We start from the raw sequence: 24,981 nt of genomic DNA, 5'->3' as shown, positions 1-24,981 counted from the left end.
TGCATCAAAATCCCGTACAAACTATGGGTTCCAAAAACTAACTTACATAATTCCTCATACATTAAACACCTACCCATATTTAACAGAATTGTCACTACAAAATATGTCCGAGGTCAGATTTAGGAAAACTGTTCATGAATATTTTTGTTATAGCTAGTTGTGGTGTGTTTCTACCTAATCAGTTTTTGTCTTTGTTATGTTTTCATCTTAGTTTGTTGTGCTTAGCTCTATGCATGCTTGATCTCTGTTTCGTTGTCAATATATCCGCTGTTTTTCTAGTTTCTGTTACTTATGGAAACTTTGTACCATTGCCAAGTGCCACTTTGTTTTTTTTTTTTTACATGGGGAGGGCAGGCCTCTGTCATGCGCTACTAGGCGCCTTTAGCTTGCTCTCCCTTGTTTGCAGTCTCTGTACTGGCCAAACAAAACCAATAAATGAAACACTAACCATCTCTTTTCGTCTGGGAATCTCGACGCGTGCTGACGTTCAGTCCCGCGCTCCTCAAGCAGTGCGGGGCTTAACGTCATCTCATCCTTGCCCTAGCGTGCCGGTGAGTCGGACCACCTCGATTTCTGCTAGCTGGCGTTATTGTTTTTGTAGCAGTAAATGCCTTGTTTGTGCCGGCCAGGGTGTCGTTCCTTTGTTCCCCCAGAGCAAGGGACGCTCTGGTCGGCGCGCGCTCGGTAGCGTACGCGACCCCCGGGGTGGGATCCGGGCAGTTCAGAAATATGTCAGCCGCGGGGAAAACTTATCGCCCCTATTATAAACCCCACGACCTCCACATCTTGCATGATTCTGGGGTGAGCGGGAAGTCTATTTCATTTTTAGTCTCACCATTGGGGTCCACTTCCTGTTGGCTCGTTTGCGGAAGAAGGTATTCATGATCCTTCACTTTGCTATTAACTCCCCCCTGCTGTTCTTGGAGACCTTCCCATAGTCGCGTACTGCCTGGTCTCCTGCCTGCTTCTTGTGTACCTTCGCATTGAAGTCGCCTATTAGTACAGTGTACAGTGTAGGGTCTGCTCGCGGGCAAGTCAAATCTCGCGCCGCTCACCCCGGGTAGCCTCGGACCCCTTCTTCCCGAGTGGGGGGCGGGGGGAGCGAGGCTGGGAGAAAGCCTTTATAAGGCGAGACCGGGAAGGCTCGCGCTCTCTCGCTCTTGGACCAGCCCCAAAGGACCACCTGACCCAGCTGCCACGACGACGACCGGCCCCCCTGATGTGAGAATAAACCCTTTGTACAAAGTCCTGCCTCGAGTGACTGCCTGTGCGTCCCCGCGCAGAGGAATTGCCCACAAATAATGGCGCCCAGCGTGCGGCTTTAAATTAACACCTTGTGGACGATTTCTCTGCCGATTTTGGGACGTGCAGCCAGACTCGTGGCAGGCCCTCTTTGTTTGGGGCCACGCCGGACCGATAGGGTTAAGGAGCGGGTCAGGCGGAATGTTCGCGGGGTAGCGACTTGTGTAGTGTTGTAAATTTGTTAGGGGTTTTGTGTTATTTATGTAGTTTTCGGGCGTTTTCTGTTGTGTATTTCCGTGTGTTTGTAGATAGATTGTTGTGTATATGAATGTTCTTGTTGCCATGAGCAGTTAGCCAGTGCGGCCGGACAGTTAGCGCGAACTATGGCTCCCAGAAAGGATGTTTCAGCCACGGATTTGGATGGCGGGGCAGCCGGTAGTGAGACGGCCGACGCGGCGGCCGTAATAGGGCAGGTGACTGAGATGTTTGCCGCATTAGCCCGTCAGCTCGGTTCGGTGGCTGGCGCCAACCAGGCCGCAGCATCGGTAGCATCGGCGACAGCATCGCGCCCGCGGATAAATATGGAGGTCCCCTCCTTTTCCGGGTACACGGACGCGAAATCAGTCCACGAGTTTCTACAACAACTCGAGGACTACCAGACGGCTCTGGGCGCCCCAGATGGCGTAATGCTAGGGCAGGTCCTGCCTGTAGCACTCGTCGAGAGCGCGGCGCGATGGAGGCGCTGCCAGCCGACTTTCCAGTCGATGGCGGACTTCAAAGACCGTTTCCGCGCCGAGTTCTTGCCGCCTGATTATGAGCGCCGGATGCTGGAGGAGCTCGCGTTGCGCACCCAACACCCAGAGGAAAGCCTCCTCGAGTACGTACGCGCAATGCAAGAGCTGTACAAGAGGGCAGATCCGACGGCAACCGACCGAGATCAGGTTGCGCGTGTGATCAGGCAGTGCCATCCACGCTTCAAGCCGTATCTGCGGGGCCGCAGTTTTACAAACCTCGAGGCCCTAGCGCAGGAGGCCAAGACCGTGCAGGCGGATTTACTCGCCGAACTGCGCTACCAGCCGCCCCCCAGGCCGGCCGAATCGCTAGAACCGGGATGCGCATGGGATGGAGGCCGAGAATGCGCGATGAGGGCTCGGCGCGCCGAGGTAATGGCCGTGGAAAGGCAGGCGGAACCCCCTGTTGTCCCTCGCGCGCTTGACCCGTACGCATTCGAGCAGCGGCGTCGTGCCGGCCTCACAGGCCACGCGCCGAGCGAGCGTCAGGAATGCGCGGAGAAAGGGGAGAGTCATCCCCAACCGCTTCGTGGAACGAGGGGTCCTCCGTCCACGCGACGGGTGAACGACCGGCTTTGCTGGAATTGCAACCAGCCCGGCCACGTGGCACGCGAATGCCAAGCTAGGTGTATGCAGGGAAACGCCAGGCGCTGGCGGTGATGTCTGGTGGCACCGACCTTTCACCGTCAGCGGGAGAATTTCATGGTTGTCAAGGCGCTAGTCAGGAAAAGAACTCCCGCGCCGCCGACGGGGAGGCCTTTGTCCCGCTCGCCTGTAGAGCTCAGGGAGTCGTTCCGCGCTCAAGCCCTTTTATGCTAGTGCAGTTAGCGGGTCGATGCTACTCTGCACTCGTAGACACGGGCTCAACGCTGTCACTGGTCGGTGACGAGGTGTACGAGGCCTGCCGGATAGGTAACATCCGTGTCAGACCGGCCGAAACCCCGTTAAGCTTAGCAGCTGGGGCGGCAAAGGCAAAGGGAGCAGTGCGTCTTACGATGCGCTTTGACGGCAGAAAGCGGAGACATCGCTTCGTCTATCTGCCTGGCTTGTCGATACCAGTAATTCTGGGAAGGGATTTTCTCTCGAGCGAAGGCATTGTGCTCGACATGGGGGAGAATGGCTATCGTTACAGCCAGCTCGCCCCCCTCATTCCCTTCGAAAGCGCATTCTTGCCCGGCTGTCCTGCACAAAAGGTGGGTGTCCACACCTGTGCGACAGAAAGGCAGGTGAGGTCCCTCGAGATGCTGAGAGACGGTGGCCCGTTAGAAGCGATTATTGCGTCTTTCTCAGGGCCCAGTAGTCAGCGCCGAAGGCTCGCAGAAACTTTACTCCCGTTTTCGGATTGCTTCACGGAGAAACCGGGCAGAACCGACCTGCTTCAGCACGAGATTCAGACGGGTGATACGCGCCCTTTCAGGTGTAACCCGAGGCCGTTAAGTGCGCATAAGAGGCAGCTTCTCGACTGTGCCCTTGACGAGATGATTGATACCGGTGCGGTGAGACCCTCACAAAGTCCCTGGGCGTCACCAGTGGTTCCAGCGCCGAAGAAAGATGGATCGGTCAGGCTGTGTGTTGATTATCGTAAGCTCAACTCACTGACGCCTACGGTTGCGTACCCTTTTCAGTCGATCGAGGCTGTGATGTACGCGTTAGGGAACGCGAGGTTCTTCACAGTCCTAGATGCAAGCAGAGGGTACCTGCAGATTGAGGTGGCCGAAGGTGACATTGAGAAAACCGCATTCACCTGCCACCGCGGGCTCTTCGAATTTACTCGACTCCCGTTTGGTTTGTCTGACGCCCCGAGCACGTTCATGCGACTGATGGACATCGTGCTGGGCGATGCAAGGTTCAACTACGCCGTGGCGTACCTCGACGACGTTGTGATATTCTCACAGTCGTTCGAGGAGCACCTCATTCACCTGAATTCCGTTCTCGATAGAATGAGACGTGCCGGTCTAACCATAAATCCAAAGAAAGTGCAGTTGGCATCGAAGAGAGTGAACCTCTTGGGCTTTGTCGTGGATGATGGCACACTGAGACCGAATGATGACAAACTGCAGGCAATTCTGAACTACCCCTGCCCCATGGATGTGAAAAGCTTGCAGAGGTTTTTGGGGATGGTTGCGTTCTACAGGCAATTCATCCCGCGCTGTTCGGAGCTTGCAAGGCCGCTGAACCTGCTGTTGCGTAAAGGCTCGAAGTGGGTCTGGGGCAAGGAACAGAGTGACGCATTTGTTGCCTTGGCTCGCGCGATAGCGAATACCGCTAGTCTGCGCCTTCCCGACCTGAACAAGCAGTTTGTCTTGCAGACAGACGCTAGTGACTACGGTGTTGGAGCTGTTTTGTTGCAGGAACACGAGGGCAAACTGCGCCCTGTCGCGTTCGCTAGTCGCACGCTCACATCGGCGGAGCGGAATTACTCCGTGACCGAAAAGGAATGCCTGGCGATCATGTTCGCATTGTCGAAGTTCGACATGTACCTAGACGGAGCGGTCTTCACCGTGCAGACAGATCATCAGGCATTGTCTTGGTTAAAGAGGCTCAAGAACCCCGCAGGCAGACTCGCGAGATGGGCGCTGACGTTGCAACGTTACGCGTACGCCATCGAGTACCGCCGGGGCAGCTTGAACAAGGCGGCCGATGCTTTATCGCGCGCACCGTGGAATGCTGGCGGAAGCGCTTCAGAGGCGCAGCCCAGCTTTGTAAAAAGCGGCGTCACCGCTGTTGGAGAGGAAGAGAGGGCGGACGGGAGTGTCGCGCCCGGTTTGGCGAAGGAGGAGGCGGACAAAGGTCCCGCACTGTGCTGTGAGAGAAGGGAAACACAGCAGCTCGTGGCGGCGACCGCTCGCCTGCCTAGGAGCGAGGCAGAAAGAAATCTGTCTTGGGGAGTAGCGGTCAGTAGAGAAGAGCTGATCGAGGCCCAGAAAGCAGACGGTCTTTGCCAGCGGGTGCTGAAGGAGCTTGCGAGCAGCGCAGCTTGCACCGGGAACGCTGAGGGCAAGTACGACGCGTATCTGCTGGGCGATGATGGCTTGCTGCTCCGCTATATTCCCCAACTTACATCTTGAAAAATTTAGCGCGACACACAAGGACAGAAAGAGTAGACGACACGAGCGCTGACTAACAACTGGAAGTTTATTCGAAAACACGTAGAATTATAAAGGAAGAAAGTGCGATAAAATCGTTGGTCAAAAACCAAAAGAAGAAAACTAAACACAACAGTCACCGCCAGCTCCTGCTATCAAGACGCAAAGCACTTGTCCAGATAAGCTACCTCTTTTTCCCGTATAGTAACGGACGGTTTGGCCACGCACGTGTTATGAGCCTTGGCGATACTATATGCCTCGTAAATTTCCCTACACAACACGTTGTCATTCTTGTACACAATCGTAGTGTTGTCAAGGTTCGGCGAGCACTTGCTGGTCCCGAGATCCTTGCACTCACGGCAGTGCAAAACAAGGTTCGAAGACACCGGTTTCCTGCAGTCCAGTGAATTCTTGTGCTCCTGCAGCCGCACATTGATGCACCTGCCCGTTTGGCCGTAATACACCTTCCCGCAGGCCAATGGCACCTTGTACACAACCCCCTTTTCGCAGGCAGTGAAATCGCTGGCATGACTGGCAGTACACTCCCGCGGGTATTTTCGAGGCAGTGTCTTGTCTAGCCTGTTCCGAACTGCCGCGCACACTCTCCCGACCTTGTTATCAGCTGAAAAGACCAGCTGCACATCATGCTTAGCTGCGATCTTCCGTAGTCGATGAGACAGCCCGTGTATGTATGGCATACATGCAACCTTCTGGCGTGGCCGGTCCGCTGGTTCCTGAACCGAGGGGAAAGCCTCGCGCTTCAGTTTTAGCAATAGTCGCTCCGTAAGCCGGGCAAGATGCTTTTGAGGGTAACCAGCTTCTTGTAGTCTGGCCACTTGCCTCAAAAAACCTTCCTCAAGTCGGTGGGGACACGACTGCCTCAGGGCTGTGGTCATACCGGACATGGCTATGCCGTCCTTGACAAGTCTTGAATGCTGGGACTGGAAGTTTAGAAGGGGCTTACCCGCCTTTGGAGCATACACCCAGCAAACATGCTGATTGGTTTACTTCAACTCCAGGTCCAAAAACCGGATACAACCCTCTCTTGGCACTTCAAAAGTGAAGTTGAGGCCCTGACCTCTATCCTTGAAGATCTTGAGAATATCAGGCGTCGTTCGGATGCTACTGGCCCCTTTGATGAAGACAAGGTAGTCGTCTACATACCTGAAAATTCGTCTTGTGACGTCCTTCAAATCAGCTTCCAGATTCCTGTCTACCTTCGATAGAAAAATATCACTGAGAATTGGAGCAACCCGAGAGCCGATACACACTCCCGAACGTTGAACGAACACCTTGTTTTCCCACATGATGAAGGTCGATTCTAGGTAGGCTGAAAGTAGCTCGAGGAAACTCTCCACCGTCATGCTGCAGGCGTTTCTACGGGAAAAAGAGGTAGCTTATCTGGACAAGTGCTTTGCGTCTTGATAGCAGGAGCTGGCGGTGACTGTTGTGTTTAGTTTTCTTCTTTTGGTTTTTGACCAACGATTTTATCGCACTTTCTTCCTTTATAATTCTACGTGTTTTCGAATAAACTTCCAGTTGTTAGTCAGCGCTCGTGTCGTCTACTCTTTCTGTCCTTGTGTGTCGCGCTAAATTTTTCAAGATGTATGTTAACCAACTCGCCCAATCTGCAGTATTCCCCAACTTGACGAGGAAGAGGCGATAGCATCTCCTTTCCGAGTCGTGGTCCCGAGAAGGTTGCGGAAACGGCTCCTGCAGTACTTCCATGACTCAGCGCTGGCAGGCCATGGCAGCGGCAGTAAGACTTACGACAAGTTATGCCGTGTCGCGACCTGGCCAGGCATGAGAAAGGATGTGCTGGGATACGCCCGTACCTGCCCGGTATGCCAGGTAGCCAAGCCTCGGGCGGGCAAGCCCGCTGGCATGATGAAGGCGGTAGTTAGCAACTACCCTTGGCAAGTGGTCGCGTGCGATATCATGGGACCCCTCCCTCGGTCCGCGCGCGGAAACCAATTCATCCTGGTAATAACGGACCACTATTCCAAGTGGGTTGAGGTTTTCCCCCTTAGGAAGCTTGTGTCGGAACGAATTTGGGAAAAACTGTTGGAGACTTTCACTCGTTTCCGTTTCCCTTCCGACCTGATTACAGACAATGCTTCGTATTTCACAAGCAAAGTCTTTGTAGACTCTTGTCGGGCGCTTCAAATCCGCCACAGGAGAACGAGTCCCTACCACGCTCAGAGCAACATAACCGAGCGGGTGAATCGAAATCTGAAGAGCATGCTGGTCGCGACGACCGAGCAGCACAGAGATTGGGACGCGCGGCTGTCCGAACTGGCGTTCGCTACAAGGACAACCGTGAACAGGTCAGTGGGTATTACACCCGCTTACTTGAATTTTGGGAGAGAGATCGCTTTTCCGCTAGAGAATGCCCTACTCGACGCGGCGGGGCCTGCGCCCCCTCCGCTTTCGCAGTACGCGGCAAGGCTCCGGGAGCGCCTGGAGGCAGCGCAGCGCGCAGCCCGCGAAAACCTCGATGTCGCGCGCATGGAGCAGGCGGATCAGTACAACAAAGGTCGCCGTCACGTCGTTTTCAACACGGGCGACTTAGTACTCAAGAGAACGCACCCACTTAGTAACGCAGCGCGCGGTTTCGCCGCGTCGCTAGCGCACAAGTGGGCTGGGCCGTACGAAGTTACGGCACGGACTACGCCGCTCACCTACCAGTTGCGGTTGTTGACAAACGGCGAAACCGCCGGTCCGGTGCATGTCGCTGATTTGAAGGCTTTCCACCTTCGCAAGGACGATGGCTGCGAAGCGGTGGAAAATCAGCGCGATGCGGCGATCTCACCCCCGGGAGGACGAGCAGGTAGCGGTGCGGTTTGCAACCGACGCTACAACCTGAGGACCAGGTAGCACCCGTGTCTCTCGATCAATTATCACTCGCAGTGCTCTCGCCCTCTCATTATGTCTTCTAGGAAGCTCCAGCGGACCGACGCCCGTGGCTCGGACTCCAGAAGGCAAGGCAGACCACCGTCGAACGGTGGCCGCCATCAAGGCGCGCCACCCGGCTGGCGGCAGGAGCCGCGCGAGTGGCGCAGGTTCCACGGCCGCGGTGGCCCCCACCGCCAGTCTAACCGCGCGCCTGACCACTGGAGAGAACCTCCCAGTGGTGCAGGACAACGCAAGAGGGCCAGTGACGACCAGGCGCAGGGCCCCCCTCAGCACCCAGCCGGCGCTTCGGCCGCCGAGCAGCCGCAACCCAAGCGGCCCAGGGTCCTGCGGCACGTGGCCACCTGGACCACGGTCGCCAACGGAGCGGCCATCTCTTACTGCGCGCGGTCCAGGTGGCGGGACCAGGCGCAGCCCCTTCGCGGCGGTGACCTCCAGGAAGTGCCGCTGCCTTTCCGCGGCCTGACCCTGGAGGAGAGGGACCAGGAGCCCCCGGCCGTGTTTAGTGACGAGGAGCTTTGGAGGGCGCTGCCGGCAGGGCCCCCAGCGGAGCCAGGCGCCTCGCTCCCCCAGGCGGCTCGTGAGGAGCCCGTCCAGCCAGCGGTGAGCGGCCCCCCGGCGAGCACCCCTCCCCCCTGCGACGACTCTATGGACCCGGAGGTCATCGAACGCCTACTGGCGGACCCCGGGACGGACGTTTGAGGGGGGGGGGGGGAGATGTAGGGTCTGCTCGCGGGCAAGTCAAATCTCGCGCCGCTCACCGCGGGTAGCCTCGGACCCCTTCTTCCCGAGTGGGGGGGCGGGGGGAGCGAGGCTGGGAGAAAGCCTTTATAAGGCGAGACCGGGAAGGCTCGCGCTCTCTCGCTCTTGGACCAGCCCCAAAGGACCACCTGACCCAGCTGCCACGACGGCGACCGGCCCCCCTGATGTGAGAATAAACCCTTTGTACAAAGTCCTGCCTCGAGTGACTGCCTGTGCGTCCCCGCGCAGAGGAATTGCCCACAACAGTGATTTTACTTCGTTCAATGCGGATCAAGTCTTCATAGAAGCTTTCAACGTTCTGGTCATGGCTTGATGTAGGCGCGTAGGCCTGAAGCACCTTCAGCTTGTGCCTCTTATTAGTCCTAATTACGATAGCTGTCACCCTCTCGTTAATACTGTAAAACGTCTCTATGCTGCCAGCTATACCCTGATTGATGAGGAATCCCACACCTAGTTCTCGTCTGTCCGCTAATCCACGATAGCACAGTACGTGCCCGCCCTTTAGTGCTGTATACGCCTCATCTGTCCTCCTAACCTCACTAAGCCCTATTAAATCCCATTTAATGGCCGTTAGTTCCTCGAACAGTACTGCTAGGCTAGCCCCACTGGATAAGATCCTAGCGTTAAACGCTGCCAGGTTCGGTTTCCAATGGCGGCCTGTCCGGAGCAAGGGAGTCTTAGCATTGCGCGTACTTAAGCGTTAAATTGGATTCGGATTAAAAAATTCACGAACACAATGTCAACGTGAAAACTAAACTAGCATACGAAATACGCATTCTAATCACTGCGCGACCTTTGTTTTCGCACAATACACGCATGCAATTGCACAAATACATGATGATCAAATACGAATTTGAGCATCATGTAAATTTAAGAGATACACCCAAAAAGCTTCAGACTGGCTTTAAAAAGAAGTGCACCCCTTTCCTACAGAACACAACGGCTTATATAAACAGCGTAGATATAACAACAAGGAGCGGTGTTTGGGCACGTACTAACGCAGAATTCCCTTTGGAGAACAAAGACAAACATTGAAATGACGACACAAAATAAGGCTACATAAACATGATTTTGATCTAAGGAGCATGTTTCATCCACTCTCATATCACCTACGGAACTGTAGAATCAGTGAACGCTTACAATACGCACTCAACCTCTTTGCAAATCATTCAAAACCGCGTACTCTGAATAATAAGTTATCGCTGGAACAATTTTAACGTCGAACAATCACGTGTACTGAGAGTAATTGAACTCTGCATAATATTCTGTGGGTTACTTACGGCGAGCTTCCAGTGTTACGTATCTCCCAAGTTTCACTAATCAACGATGAAAAAACACGATTAGCAAGGGAGAAGTCTATGGCTTCCTAGAGTATATACAAATTATGGCAAACAAAATTTTCGTTTCTCTGCAATCGTGCTCCGAGTAATTCGTCAAAATCAATCACTAAACAAAAGCAGATTTGAATGTGAAGCTAAATGTTTTCTTTTATCTATAGAAAATGACTCCTGGCAACTCTGGCGAATCTTTAATAGTTCTCAGCGCTGCACGGTAAACATTTTTTCTGAGTTCAGGCACTAGAATTCTGCACTGTTATGCGCCATTCCTCCCATTTTCGTAAAAGTTCAATGTAGATGTGCTGTTCAATAAATTCGTTCAGTTCGTTTTCATTTGCCTAGTGTTATATCGATGACATTTCATTTAGCTATGTATGACGCAATTATGCTTCAGCATCTCGAATATTGGTATAGGTTTTGTACCTAACCATGATTTCTTCTGTTAACTGTAATTGCTGTCAAGGCAGAAAGCAGGGATAGTTGGTGAGTCATGATTAATTAAAAAGTCTAGCCTATTGTACTGAGACAAGGGAATCGAAACAGACAGGACGAGCGCTAAATACCTACTGAGAATTTTTACTTGGACAAAAGGTGCAGCCGCGCACAGACTTAAGCCGAATGACGGAACACGTGGCCTGGACTGCCGTCAGCGCCCCGAAGCGATAGTCATCGGGTGCGAGATAATGCCCTCTGTATGTTTACGGTGGCTGGTTACCGGGGCCGCGGAAAGCGCAGAAACGCCTACGCGGCGATCAAGCACAAGCGGAAAAGCAGTAAGAGCGAGCTGCGCACCAGTTACCGTCAGCCATACCGAGTGCAATATCTCGCACCAATGACTATCGCTTCGTGGCGCTGATGGCAGTCCAGGCCACGCGTTCCGTCATTAGTGTTGTTTCCGGGCGGCTGTACATAATGCATTTTTCATTTATAGTAGATCCCAAACAGTCGCCGATTCTGCGTCCTCTTTCTGCGTGAAAGTTTTGTAACGAATTCTAGCATTGGCGCTATCGAATTGAAATTTATTGAATTGACTAAGACAGATAGACGTTAACCAGCGATCGGAAAAATTCCACAATAAAACAGAGATTTGAACTAGTTGGTACATTCTTGACCCGCGACAAGAGACGAAGAAAGGACAAGCGCTTGAAGTCTATTGGAGAAAACATGGAGAGACGTCAACTGAATCTGCAGCCAGCTGCGCATGCGCTGTTCTAAGTGCAGATGCACAATTTCACTGCCACGGATAATGACAGCAGTGCTCACGCACGTGTCACTGCTCTTGCTATCATCATACAGAACTTTAGTTTTATTAAAAAGAGGAGTGCTTGAATTTTTATTCCAGGAACTGGTTTATGGGGGTTAAACGTGGCAAAGCGACTCGGGCTATGAGGGACGCCGCAGTGAAGGGCTCCGGGAATTTCGACCACCTGGGGCTCTTTAACGTGCACTGACATCGCACAGCACACGGGCCTCTTGTATTCAACCTCCATCGAAATTCGACTGCAGCGGCCGGGTTATTCGAAGAAGTGAAATTGCTTAAAAAACAGCCTCAAGAATGCAGTCAGGTTAGAAGGAGCATCTTTTTATTGTTAACTGATATTTATGCGTAGACAAAAGTTAGTTTTAGTTTTGCAATGAGGGCAATGAGGAATGCTAGCCGCCCTTTGAAAGCACCCGCTGCGGTTAGGGAAGCCTGGTTGTCCTGTCCTTCGTCAACTGTCGCGGCGCTGTGTTTGTTGTCAGAAAATTGTGCGCAATGGAATCGTGATTAGGATGCACCGTCCAAGTCGAGTTGTTTATTCTTTATGTTCAGGCGCAAAAGAAGCAGCGACAGGAACAGAAGGCAGGAAGAGAAGGGGACAGGACGAGCGGAAACTGGGGTTCATCTTTAAGAACGTTCTCCAGCGAAATTGTGCGCCTGCGCAAACCATATACCCTAGAGAGTAAGGCGAACGTCCGTGGTAGAAAGCAGGCAAAATGTCTTTGAAAACTAACTAAAGGCAAAGGCATATGGCACTAAGAAAAATAAGCGTAACTATCTCGCCATGAACCAAATCACCTTGTCTAGAAGAGCCACTGAAGGGTCCTTAGCAGTCCAAGATTGCTCATGCGTGCCACTTGGAAAATTTCCCGTTCTAGCCTAGACTTTCCCCTCCCTGGGAGATTGGCGCTATTATCTGATTTCGAGTGCCGAAAGTGCTGGCGCATCCTCTCGTTCAAGCCCGTCTGGCCGACACAAAGTCTGCCGTATTGCAGCGGAAACTGGTGCACCACTTCCCTGCACAAGCAGCCCCGACGCAAACCTGCACAGCTCAGGTAACCTGAAAAAACCACTCGGATGCACAGCGCCGAGAGAGAAGAGCAGGACAGCCCGTCAGCTTCAGCGCACAGCAGACCTTGGCTCAAAGGGGCCACCGGATTCTTCACCTTCCACATCAGCGATTGCCCGAACAAGTTTTCCCGAGCTAATTTTGCTGAGGCGACGCAACTACCCTCCAGATTCACCGAGAGATGTTCCGCGCACCGGTGAGAAGGGACCAATTCGAGTACGGCAACAGCGAGAGATGGGCTACGCACCAACGGCGAGGAGTAGCCCAGGCAGCCAGGCCATGGCTTTCCAAAGATTCTCGACGCGACGTCAGCACTGCACAACTGCCGAATTTAAGACCCACCATTAGCATTAATTTACCTTGGGGAAACAATGGCCGCTCGACCCATTTAAGCATTCTGGGCAGCAAGCATCCTTATTCGCAGAGCGGGCATTGAGTGCGCAGTGGCGTCCACGCTGGCGTTCGAATCAATTTCGGTTCGCGTGGAAAGCTTTCAGTAGGCTGCGCACGAGCAGTCAAGATCTCTCTAGGTCGCGTATAAAAACGAAGCACACTGGCTTCGTACTGTATTCCACTCTCTTTGTTCTGATTGGTCACGATCTAAGAGCACACGTTTCCCCGAGGTGTTTGAGAACACACACTTGATACACAGGTGGAGCGACATAATGGTGCGTTCGCTCCGTAGCTACGCCCGAAAAGCCACGCACGAAGACGTCTGACTGAGAAGAGCGCCACGAGCGGCGCTTCATTGTGCGCGGTGCCGCGGGTCTGCATAGAATTAAACTGAGATTGGCGAAAGGAAAGGCGAGCTCCTCTATTCATTACTTACTGTATTAGAGAGCACCGAGCATCTATGAAAAAAAAATCGGTCTCATCTTCCTTTTTGATTCTGGTCATGTTGGCGCATAAAGTGCTGCTGATATTACGTTCTAATATTAGGCTGCAAGGCAGTGACACATGCGTCAGTGCACCGTCCTTGCATCTCACTAGCAAGGAAGTTAATTTCCTAAGCAGAAGTTTGCGCGTGCAAAATTGATAGGCCTATTATCTGTATTTTGTTGTTTGCCAATGTTGGAGCGTGTATCAACTCCTCGGTGATCTCCCACTTATGTATTTGTTTGTTTTGTTCGGTGTGTCTGATACGCATGCGTCTTCTGGTGACCTAGGTTGGCCGTTTCTCAATTAAACTTCAGTTGTTAGTCCAGCGTTGGCCTGTGTTTTTCTTCTCCTGGTGTCTCGTTCTTTCGCTGGTGGAGTTATGTCTGATGTACACCAACTAGCCCACATGGGTACCTTGTTACATAGTATATGTGTACAGACGTGTCACTGACACAACGGTCGGACAGCTTTCTGATATAATAAGATTCTAAAACAAGCCTTGTCTTATCATTGCCGCTCTTGCAGGAATCGTGGTCTTCTCTTATCCCGCCCTACATTTACACGAAGCAAGGTGCCGCACAAGATTCACATTCGTGTCGTTATTTTCTATGTTTTCGGCACGCTCCCGTAGCCGGTCATTAATACAGTGGCCAGTTTGGCCAACGTATGAAGCTCCACATGAGAGGGGGATGCAGTAAACCACACCTATTGCACATTTGGCGTAGGCGATCCCATGTTTTTTATTGCAGCCCCTGCCGGCACAACCCGTGATGCGAGGGCATAGCTTGGACAGCTTGTTGGGCGCTGAGAACACCAAGGGCACGTGGTGCCTGCCAGCCACTTTTTTGAGGTTGTGAGAGATTTGGTGTACATAAGGGACCACCACCGGCTTAGAAGAAGGGGTTTCATGTCTTTTCTGGGCGCCTTTATGCTTCTGCAGGAGGGTTTCGGCAACAGCTGAAATGACCGGGCCAGGGAAGCCTGCTGCTGAAAGTCGCGAAACCTGATCGTTCAAACTCTGTAGCATTTTATGTGGCCAGGATTTTCGAAGCGCAGATTCCAGGCAAAGCGACGCAATAGCTCGCTTTACCACCTTGGAATGAGCGGAATCATAGCTGAGCAACTCTTTGTTGGCTCGGGGGGAGTACATCCAGCAAGTATGGTCTCGGCAGAACATGAGCTTAAGGTATAAAAAACGCAAAGTATGACTTTCAGGTAGTTCATGGGTAAAAACTAAACCTTTCTCCAGTTGATAAAAAGTAGATAAAACCAGTGAAACAATACGGTCAAGGGATGTAAAGTTCCCTGACCTTAAAATAATTAAAAAGTCATCAACATATCTAACAACTTTAAAAACTGCCCCCCTTGAAAAGTCCGTGCAAGAAGGCGGTCAACTGAAGATAAAAATATGTCACATAAAATTGGAGCTACACATGAGCCGATACAAATGCCCGTACGCTGCAGAAAAAACTGGTTGTCATGAGAGATAAAAGTTACCTGCAGGTAGTATTCTAGTAATTTTAAAAAAATTATCTACCGAGATACCAGCTGCGTTCTGGAAAGCCACGTGAACGTCTCTGTGTCCCTTACTTCGTCCTTGTCCGTTTCTTTGCGCTTAATTCTACTTAACTGTATGTAGGGGTTGGTTATATTCTGCGGATTTCTCTACCACCTGATTGATAGTGTGAATTTGCTCTGTTGTGGAGTATCCTTTACGAAAGCCTGCCTGATCATTTGGTTGGCTGAAGTTTGAGGTTTTCCTGGCTCTATTAGCGATTAGCTTAGTAAATACCTTGTAGGCAACGGGCAGTAAGCTGATCGGTCAGTAATTCTTCATCTAACGCTCAAGTAACGCCAATGAACCAAACCAACTCATACTATGCCAACCCTCATGACGACTTGATCTCTTGGATTATATTGACCATGTAGCTGTAGAATTCCAGAACGAGAGTTGCATTTCAGCTGCCAACTTTCTTGAGCTACTCTCTGTGTACTTAAGGTGGACATGCGCAGAAAGCAATAGTTGACTTTTCCCTCGAAAAAATGACGTATGTCTAGGTTCTTCCGTTGATGCGCTCCTCAGTGATGTTCACTTAGCAAGGCAAGACAGAGCGTTATACAGGCTCTTCCAATGTTGTACTGCGAAGCAGATCTTCCAATTTCTCGACGATTATCTTGTCACCCTAGAATGCGAACATGAGGACCTCCCATCTGCAGCCTCGAAAGTTTTTTGCAATTTTTCCAGCATCCTGGGCCCTTTGGCTGTTACCCACGAAATGCCATCAAGTAGTTTCATACGGCATTTAGAATTAGGAGCATATATCAACAACAGTCATGTGTGCTGGCCTTTGAGCATCTGACCAGAAAACCCCTTCTGCCCTTTTATTCAGCACACTCGCCGTTAGTTAAGCGCATTATTGTTAACTCTTGCTTCTATGACGCAGTGAAAAAATCATGCAGTCATAAGCTTGAAGATAGCTCTTTCCACCAGGAGCGCTGACTTTTCTTTTGCAGGCTGGTCACCCGCTCTTATCATACTCAAAGCAGCGGGAAGTAGCCAAGTGGCAAGCCAAGGAAGAAGTGGCAAGCAAAGATATTTCCTTGCGTTGTTTGAAATCAGTATTTAAGCACATTTTGCACCCATTAAACGTCAGTTGGAAGTCAGCGCTTGTGTGTCATCATTTTTCGTCGTGTGTCTCGCTGGTTTGCGCTGGTATTTATATGTAATGGGTCACCAACTAGCCCGCACTCTTACCCTACTAAAAAGCGCCTTGTCTTTTGCAATAAACACAGTTCCAAGTTCAGCGCCGTGTGTGTTTTCTCTCCGTTCTTGTCCATGCGCTGTTTTATTCCCATATCTCCCGCTGGTCGCAATATTTTTTGAGGTTTGATTTAAAAGAGCAAAACAACCCTCGCAATGAAGTCGAACAGCGTGCTCTCGCAGCCTGTCGTTAATGTGCACCTTCCGGTTTGTCCTCTGCCAAACCTTCCGCATGAAAGCGGATCGAAAACTACGCTTGACATGCATGCAATAAATGGCTGCTGATGCTTCGTAATTGTTGCACACCTTCTTCTGAGTCGTGTCAGTGTTTACCTGCTTACATAGGGCGGCTAGCTTGCTTGGCGCAGAAAACAGTACGCCGACCTTTCCTGCTCTCTTTTTTATTCTATGCGACAGGCGATGCACACAAGGAATGGAAGGGCGGCTCGGTCAAACTCTTGGCGCTCCGTCGAAACTCTCTTTTTCCCCCGTCTGTGCAATCGGTTTTCTGGGAATCCAGCAGAAATGAGGCGGCTTACTCGCGTATTGAAGCTGGAATCCGCCTGGTGCGGGCATTATTCAAGGCAGCGCTGGCTGAGCGGGGAGGGCAGACCAGAAGGTCAACGCCAATTCACGCGGTTCGACAGTAGGCTTGCCGCTAGATTTTAGCTCTCTTCTTGCGATCTGCTTACTCTCGCTGTGTTTTGTTTTTTGTAGCTTTTGCAGTTTCCGGTTGCTCTCTTGACACCCTCTTAGCATCACGATCCTTTTCCCTGAAATGCTGCGTTGTGCACCAATTCCTGCTTGTAATTGTGTTTTCCTGTGTGTTTGTTCGCATTTTCGAACCTATATATATTCGTGTGAAAAATAAATAAAGAAGCGCCGACCAAAAAACATGCAGTCAAGATGACAGAGACGTTTCGTCTTCCACACGGAAGCCTTGTTCAATGAAGGAAAAAATTTACAAACAAAGCTTAAGTGCGTTGCACTAATCGCCACAGGCGTATAACGTACGAGGACGGTAGACTGCCCATGTTACGGCTTAACATGTGATCTGTTGTCTGGATAATCAAGGACTCCAGATATTTGTGTGACGTCCAGTTTTTCTCACGGCCTATAGCAGCGGCACTTATAGGCCGTGAGAAAAACTGGACGTGCCGCATGTCGGAGGATTGAAGAGGAGAGCTCGCGTGCGCCGCAACCACAGTTGAGGCGGCATATGGACGGCGTTGAGTCTGCTAAGCAGAAGGAGGCCTGGAATCGACATTGAAACGAGATGAAGAGGAAACGAAAAAGAGGAACAGCGCTCCGAACGACTGGATAAACGCCGTGAATAAGCCGCCGCGAGACGGGCACGTTTAACGTCCGATGTCTCGACCGCTAGCAGCAGCCGCAGGAGAGACCTGAGTCCTGCTTTCGGTACGTACATCGTGGCATAGCCGAGCTAAGCCACTGCCAATTTATTCTTCTCTTCACGTATATTCCTGTTCTTCTTGTAATTCGCCAGTTGTCAGTTAGCGCTTGTGTTGTCTCCTTCTCGCCTTTCGGCCGCCGCGGTGGCTCAGCGGCTATGGTGCTCGGCTGCTGACCCGAAAGACGCGGGTTCGATCCCGGCCGCGGCGGCTGGAATTTCTTTGGAGGAGAAATTCTAGAGGCCCGTGTACTGTGCGATGTCAGTGCACGTTAAAGAACCCCAGGTGGTCGAAATTTCCGGAGCCCTCCACTACGGCGTCTCTCATAGCCTTAGTCGCTTTGGGACGTTAAACCCCATTAACCAACCAACCAACCTTCTCGCCTTTCGCGCTGTTTTAAGTACGAACCAACAAGCCCAGTTTGCCACACGCTCTTATCGACAGTGACCATGTTGACTAGAAAAGAAACGCGCCAAAGGGACAAGAAGACAACCTAAGAAGAGTAGGAATAGACGCTCCGGATCCCTTGTCAAGCCTGTGCGAGCGCATAAACCGCAGACACGTTGGATGCACCACAAATCGGTTCCCCTGCTCAATGCGTAGTTCAATGGCTTGTCCTGTGGCCATTCTTACGCAGTACAAACCGGCAGACGCCTTAACAGAAGACTATCAGAGCACAACTACAATGCGCGGCTCTGCTGCGAATGTAAATGCACACCAGTGACAGGAGCGTGGTGAGCAGGTGCGGCGACCAAATCACGCGGGAATTCAATGAGGCCAAAATCCTAACTGACCGCAGTGGCTCACTCGGTCCGTCCAGAGCCCTTCTGCATGAGGAATTTGGTTCCCTTTCGACAGCTCAGCGATCATGATTTCCTGCCCGTTTCCTGCTTCGGACGTTATCATGTCGTGTCCTTTTTTTATTGTTTTTGACACTTTCAGTATTTACCGAGGTGTCTTGTGTTGTTAGTCAGCGCCAGTCTTCCTTTTCCGCGTCCTTCATGAAATTCGCGCTGTTTTCATTGTGCTGGACAACCGACTAGCACTTGACGCACTCTCCACAATAACAAACAAACGTTCAGATAGTTCGCACTTGAAGTAAACATGTCACTGCAAGTAAAAAAATGTGCAGCTTCAACACGATTCACAGCTTCAGGAAACACTTCAGGCTATCAACAAACGTTTCATGGTCAGTTATAGATGTCACGTTTTCCGGGAGCCGATTCCGGTAACGGATGGCGAGAGGAAGCGGTGACTGAAAAAAAAAAAAAAAAAGGTTTGTATGGGAAAAAAATGGGCTGCATTTTGTGCTGGTTATCAAGTGGCGAAAATACTCGACTGGCTGGGGTTGTGTGTAGCGCAGAAAAGGCTGAATGACTATGATGAAGCTTGTGAATAGACAACATGCATAAAGGAATGTGTTATACATAATACTTATTTCATCGGCACATGGACTGCATACCTGAATTGAAGACATTGGCAGAAGCTATGTAAAAAGATTTCGTGTGCATGTAGTACAGAAAGTACGTAATTACAAAACAGATTATTTCCGTTTTAGCTCAAATGACTTCAGAGTGAAGGTAGGAAGTATGCATACACATTGCGGGCCCTTTGTTAAGAACACAACGTTCGTTTGCAACAAAAAAATCGCTTCTGTGCATAGCATGACGAAGCTTTTCATCACCAAGAATACGAAAATCGTCCTGCTGGTCATGTTACGAAAAACCTCCGACAACACTTTACGAGCAGGCTTTTCTGCACAGAGGAGCATTTCTTTTCTTCCCTGCAACAACTTCGGGTGAATACGGACGTTTCCTCCGTTACTGGTTTGAAGTACGGTCTTTCACTCCGCGTGTTCTAAAACGGAAATAGTTTCGTGTATTAAACGCAGTCATTCAACGTTAAAGGTAGGGTATTTTTTTACAGCGCAACGTTATTTATTTATTTCAATACCCTCGGGACTCGAGGGCATTGTAGAGGGGAGTAGGGTACAATAGGCAAAATGAGAAAAAAACAGCAGTCACTAGTAACACAAAATGTGAACAAAAATATGGCTCGCGCAAATGAGTAGGTTACAGCAACTACAATCAAACAAATTAACAGTCGTTAGTACGAAATTATGAGCAAAGAATAAAAGTAAAGTACGCAAAAAAAAGCGCAAGGAGGAATTTTTTGAAATAGGCCGGAAAAAACTGGTGCACATATTCTGTCATGCCCGTAAAGAGCAGAATTAGTGAAGGAAAAAAAAGACCAGGTTTGGTTGAGCCACCACATGAGCTGAAAAGAGTAAGCAAATGGCAGTGCGCAAGAATTCCATGTACTATGTTACCATCAGGTTAATTAAAGCTGATTTAATAACAGAATGGTCACATATTTCGTGAAGAACACATCACGAGCTAGTGCATTTTCCATCACACGAAAACAGCGCAAACTGCACAAAGGACGCAGGAGGCGGAACACAGGCGCTTTCTAACAACTGGAATTTTATTGCTCTGACACATCGGTTAATATGTCACACAAGGCATCAAAGACAACAAGAAGGATAGGGCACGAAACAGACAATCGCAGCAGGAAACGAGCAGGGAATCATGACTGCCGAGCTGTCGCAAGGAAACGAAAGTCCTTATCCAGAGGGGCTATGGATGGGGTGCTGACACAGCGGTCTTTTAGGCTTGCGATTTTTTTCGCTTCAGTTATCTCTCGCCTGATTTGGTCACTGCTCCTGCTCAGCATGCTCGTGTCACTCCAGTGAGGAGTTACAGTCACGGCAATGAACGCCCAGATTTCCCGAGATTCGTGTGCTTACATTGTATTTGTGTTCTGACAGTCTTTTGTTAAGGCATCTGCCGGTTTGTCCTACGTAAGCATGGCCATAAGACAAGGGAATTGAGTAGATTAGGCCTTTATCGCAGGCAACACACCGATCCGGATGATTCGTGGTGCAGCCATCGTAACTGCGACCGATCTGGACCCACAATGTAAGCACACGAATCTCGGGACATCTGGGCGTTCATTGCCGCGACTGTAAATGCACTCCTCACTGGAGTGACACGAGCGTGCTGAGCAGGTGCTGGGACCAAATCAGGCGAGAGATAACTGAAGCAAAAAAAATCGCAAGCCTAAAAGACCGCTGTGTCAGTACCCCATCCATAGCCCTTATGCATAAAGAATTTCGTTTCCTTGCGACAGCTCGGCATTCATGATTCCCTGCTCGTTTCCTGCTGCGATTGTCTGTTTCGTGTCTCACCCTTCTTGTTGTTTTTGTTGCCTTGTGTATATTTACCGATGTGTCAGAGCAATAAAATTTCAGTTGTTAGTCAGCGCCTGTGTCTCGCCTCCCCTTTCTGCGTCATTTGTGTAGTTTGCGCTGCTTTCGTGTGTCACATATTTCGACGGCCGATAAGGGAAGGTGATTCCATGCCGATGTGCTGGGGTTGAATGAGTTGTAAAAGTGGTTTGTTTGACATGAAAGAATACCAACTTTCTGACGATGATCGATCCGAGCTGAAACGTATTATACGTTTACTTTATTACAACTGCATTACAAGTGCAAGTTTATTTTTACAGTGGAAGTTCGTCAATTTAGGACCTCCTCGCCTAATGTGGATCTCATAAAATGTGGCACATCGCGAAAATTCTGCCGGACACCAGTGGTCAGCAGTGGAACTGTGCTGGCCTTGGTCCACGTCTACCTTAACACTCATTTCGTTCGAAAGAGTCTCCCGTGCCTATTTTGGCAAGCTCGTCTTCCAAAGAGTCGCACTATACCGGGATATGTAACCCACAAGAACCACATATTAGCAGCGTTCTTTAATGGAAGCGCTGTTGTAAGCATCCGGTGAGGCGTCCCACACATTGCGCTTCCTGTACAAGACCTCTGCGTGGAACTTATTCAAGTTTCAGCAGTCCAGGTTCACTTAGGGATCTCCCCGTAGTCTACGTGCGCCCACCAGCCAAGGCTCACCTTTTTAGCTGCCGGGAGTCTTACTTCAGATGTGCACATTTCAACGATCCCCTCCCCATGTGGGGAGGCAAGGTTTTGTGGTGAAGAGCTGGTAAGTAACGCTGTCGGTTGCCAATGATGATCGCCAACTTTCTTCCGTCCGCCAACCTCATACAGACATCACCATGCGCTCTAGGATTTCTTTCCGTCCTGAGCAACATTTTCTGGTAGAACGGGATCAGGGGTTAGAGAAGGCCGAGCATAAGTCGTTTTCTGATGGCCGGCATGAAAAGGGCGCTGCCACTGTGTTGGTAAAGCTACTTGCACAGTTCCCAGTGCCTGACTCCAAGCTGAAAAACCTCTGCACTGCGGCACGGAGGACAGAGCGGCCACTTAAAGGTGCACTGAAGAGAAATCTGAATTCGTCTTTTTGCCGCGGGAACTCGATCGGCACGTTCCGAGCATTCTTCACCAATATCAGAATGGACCAACTAGCCCAACAAAACGTTCTGCTACATTCTTAGAAACTCCGGCTTATTGCCTTATGTGGCCGATTTCCCTGATTAAATCGGATTAACGTGCGGCTCCCGCCTTTTTTTTTTTAATTCTCCCCGTACGGTGGGCGGAGTCGACCAACGCGTGGAGTGCCTTTCAGCCAGCTCCGTGGAGGCTTTGCTTTCGCTTTGTTTTGTTTTTTAGGTTTCCGTGAACAAATATAGTTTCATTCGCAGATAATATAGCCGCAAAATAAGCCCGCAGAAATAAAAATACGCGCTGACGATTTGCTACTACGCATTACTACGCATTGCTCCGCCGATGGCAGAGCGGCAAGCCTCCACGGAGCTGGCTGAAAGACACTCCACGCCTTGGTCGACTCCTACCACCGTACGGGGAGAATTAAAAAAAAAGGCAGGAGCCGGACGTTAATTATATTTAATTAGAGAAATCGGCCACACAGGGCAATAAGTCTAGGTTCCTAAGAATGCTCGGAACGTGTAGATTGAGTTCCCGCGGCAAAAAGACGAGTTCAGATTCCTCTTCAGTGCACCTTTAAAGAGTGGAAAAAGGATGATCCGGCTTGCAAAACGATTCGCTAAATTAGGCATGGTACACGTAGAAGACAAAAGCGGGTTTCTTTTTTGCGCTAAAATAAGTGCACTCATGCCAATTCCAGGATTTTGGTTAACTGTGGACCACTTTTTGGGAGAATCTCGCCCGTTTACTGCTTTTCAGACTCTGGCGTTACATTTAAACAAAACAGTTGCATGTTGGAGAGAAAGGTCCCTTCGGTTGTCCGACTCCTTCAGCCCCGTAGGTCCCAGCTCCAAAGGACGATGTCGGACTCCGTTATTAGGGAAACTGTACAGTAGGCTTATTCTCACTTATTTACAGTCGTGATAGGAGTGGCCCGGCAACAAACCATCAGCCCGTTCAATACCTTTCGTATTCTCCATATCACTGGCAGGGGACTAAATTTCACAACTTCACCAGCGCTGCGACGAGGAACAAAGAAGAGAAAGAAGGACAGGGACAAGCGCTGCTAACAACTGAATGTTTATTTGAAAAAACACAGATTATATGCTCACAACTGACAAAAACGCCTGCGCTTCCCGCAAAAAGCACGCAAAAGAAAGTTACGAATATAGATAAGAAATTTCACACTCATGTATGGTTACAGAAGGTGTGCTAACGCACGTGTCGCTGTTCTTGTGAATGTGATAGGCTTCGCACAACTCCCTAGTCAGCTGATCTTGATGTCTAAATTTAATCTAGCCCTGTTAAGCAGTGGAAAGCATGTTTTTTTATTAGACACCTTGGACACACCGGGTTTGTTCAGATGACAATCTCTCTAATGAAGGGACAGATTTGATGAAGGAGCACCATTCAGAGAGGTTTTATGCTGGCGTAAGCTTGTATTTATGCATTTCCCGGTTTGCCCAATGTAATTCTTGCCGCATTTAAAAGGTAAGTCATATACCACTCCCTCTGCACATGGCACAAAGGATGATTCATGATCCACTTGGCATGCATTTTTCTTTTGCCTCTTTTTTGCTTCTGTTCCCGGGCTCTTTTGTCAACAATAGCACAAACCTTGCCTAGCTTATTAGGGACCGAAAAGAGCACTTTAACCCCATATCTAGTGCCAACCTGCTTAAGCTGGTTGGTTGGTTTATTGGGTTTAACGTCCCAAAGCGACTGAGGCTATGAGGCGACTGAGGCTGCTTAAGCCTATGGGATAACTAATGAATGTAGGGTATTACCGCATACTTCGTTCTATCATTTCGTTGAACTAAATTTTGTTCCACTAAACTGGGGGGCCGCCGCGGTGGCTCGGTGGTTATGGTGCTCGGCTGCTGACCCGAAAGACGTGGGTTCGATCCCGGCCGCGGCGGTTGAATTTTTTTGGAGGAGATGAGGCCCGTGTACTGTGCGATGTCAGTGCACGTTAAAGAACCCCAGGTGGTCGAAATTTCCGGAGCCCTCCACTACGGCGTCTCTCATAGCCTAAGCTGCCTCGGGACGTTAAACCCCATTAACCAAACCAAACCACTCAACTGGGCAGGTGCTGGTGTTCTCTCGCAGCTCGGTAGAGAGCAAAGGGCCATCGAGCGCTGTCGTGCCGACTGCGACAAGTCTCCGTGGGAAGGGAATTGCACGACCTCGTACTCCACCGCCCGATGTCCGAAACACGAGACCTATGTCGAGGCCACAGCCGCCTTTCGATTAACATCACCAGCTTGTCATTTCAACAGCATCACTCCTTCCGGCGACCCGAAGGCAGACTCGGCCACCTGACGCCGCCAGTCCTCGCCGCATCGTTGCTTCATGATGACTCACGTCTTCTGAGATTTGTTATAGTTATGTTAACCTATCCTGGGGGGCGCCACGGGCTACACTAGCTGTGTATATAAGGACGCGACTAATCTATTAAAAAGGTCTTCTTCGTTCGGCTACTGGCGTCGTGCTTGCTTGGCTGGCTGCTGCTCTGCGTGTGCCAGCCGGCGATACAACAGATGGCGACGAGGTAAACAGAAGTGGACGCGAATAAGCTACAAGATGTACCTGCTTCAGCCACCGGAATTCCTGCCAGCGCCAGGAAGGCCAGCCATTCCGTGGAAGCAGTGGCGAAGGATGTTTGAAAATTCTTTGCTGGCCTCGGGGAACAACGCCCACCCTGCTGATCGTAGGAAAGCGCTCTTGGTGCACTGCTTGGGCGTGGAAGGTCAGCGCATTTTCTACGCATTGCCAGAAGAACAGTCGTCAGCTTCAGCAGGAAAACAGCAAGACACAGATGCGGCCGATAAGACAACGATCAAGCAGGATGAATTTGACATCGCCATGGTAAAGCTCGAAGAATATCTTGTTGCCACGACTAATACCATCGTTGAGCGACAAAGGTTCCGGGTAGGGTAGTAGGTCATTTACTCCTTCCCTCACCCAAAGGTGAGGGAAGGTCATTTATCACCGCAGTGGAAATGCTGTCAATAGTGATGGAGCCTGGTCCAAGCTCCAAACACTTTGCTG

General features: G+C 50.5%; 1 protein-coding gene across 1 annotated transcript; it reads left to right on the top strand.

Moving 5' to 3' along the window:
• The first annotated feature begins 1,176 nt into the window (after positions 1–1,176).
• Positions 1,177–24,252, top strand: LOC149325656 (uncharacterized). The gene is made up of 3 exons (XM_089564356.1): positions 1,177–1,221; positions 8,047–8,692; positions 24,040–24,252. The coding sequence occupies exons 2-3, from the start codon at positions 8,048–8,050 to the stop codon at positions 24,250–24,252; spliced, it is 858 nt and encodes a 285-aa protein (XP_089420482.1). The 5' UTR covers positions 1,177–1,221; position 8,047.
• Positions 24,253–24,981: the final 729 nt, after the last annotated feature.

This window comes from Amblyomma mixtum, chromosome 10 (genome assembly GCF_055824585.1).
Source record: "Amblyomma mixtum isolate Tamu chromosome 10, ASM5582458v1, whole genome shotgun sequence".
Lineage (NCBI taxonomy): Eukaryota > Metazoa > Arthropoda > Arachnida > Ixodida > Ixodidae > Amblyomma > Amblyomma mixtum.
This window is presented reverse-complemented; position numbering and strand designations above follow the sequence as displayed.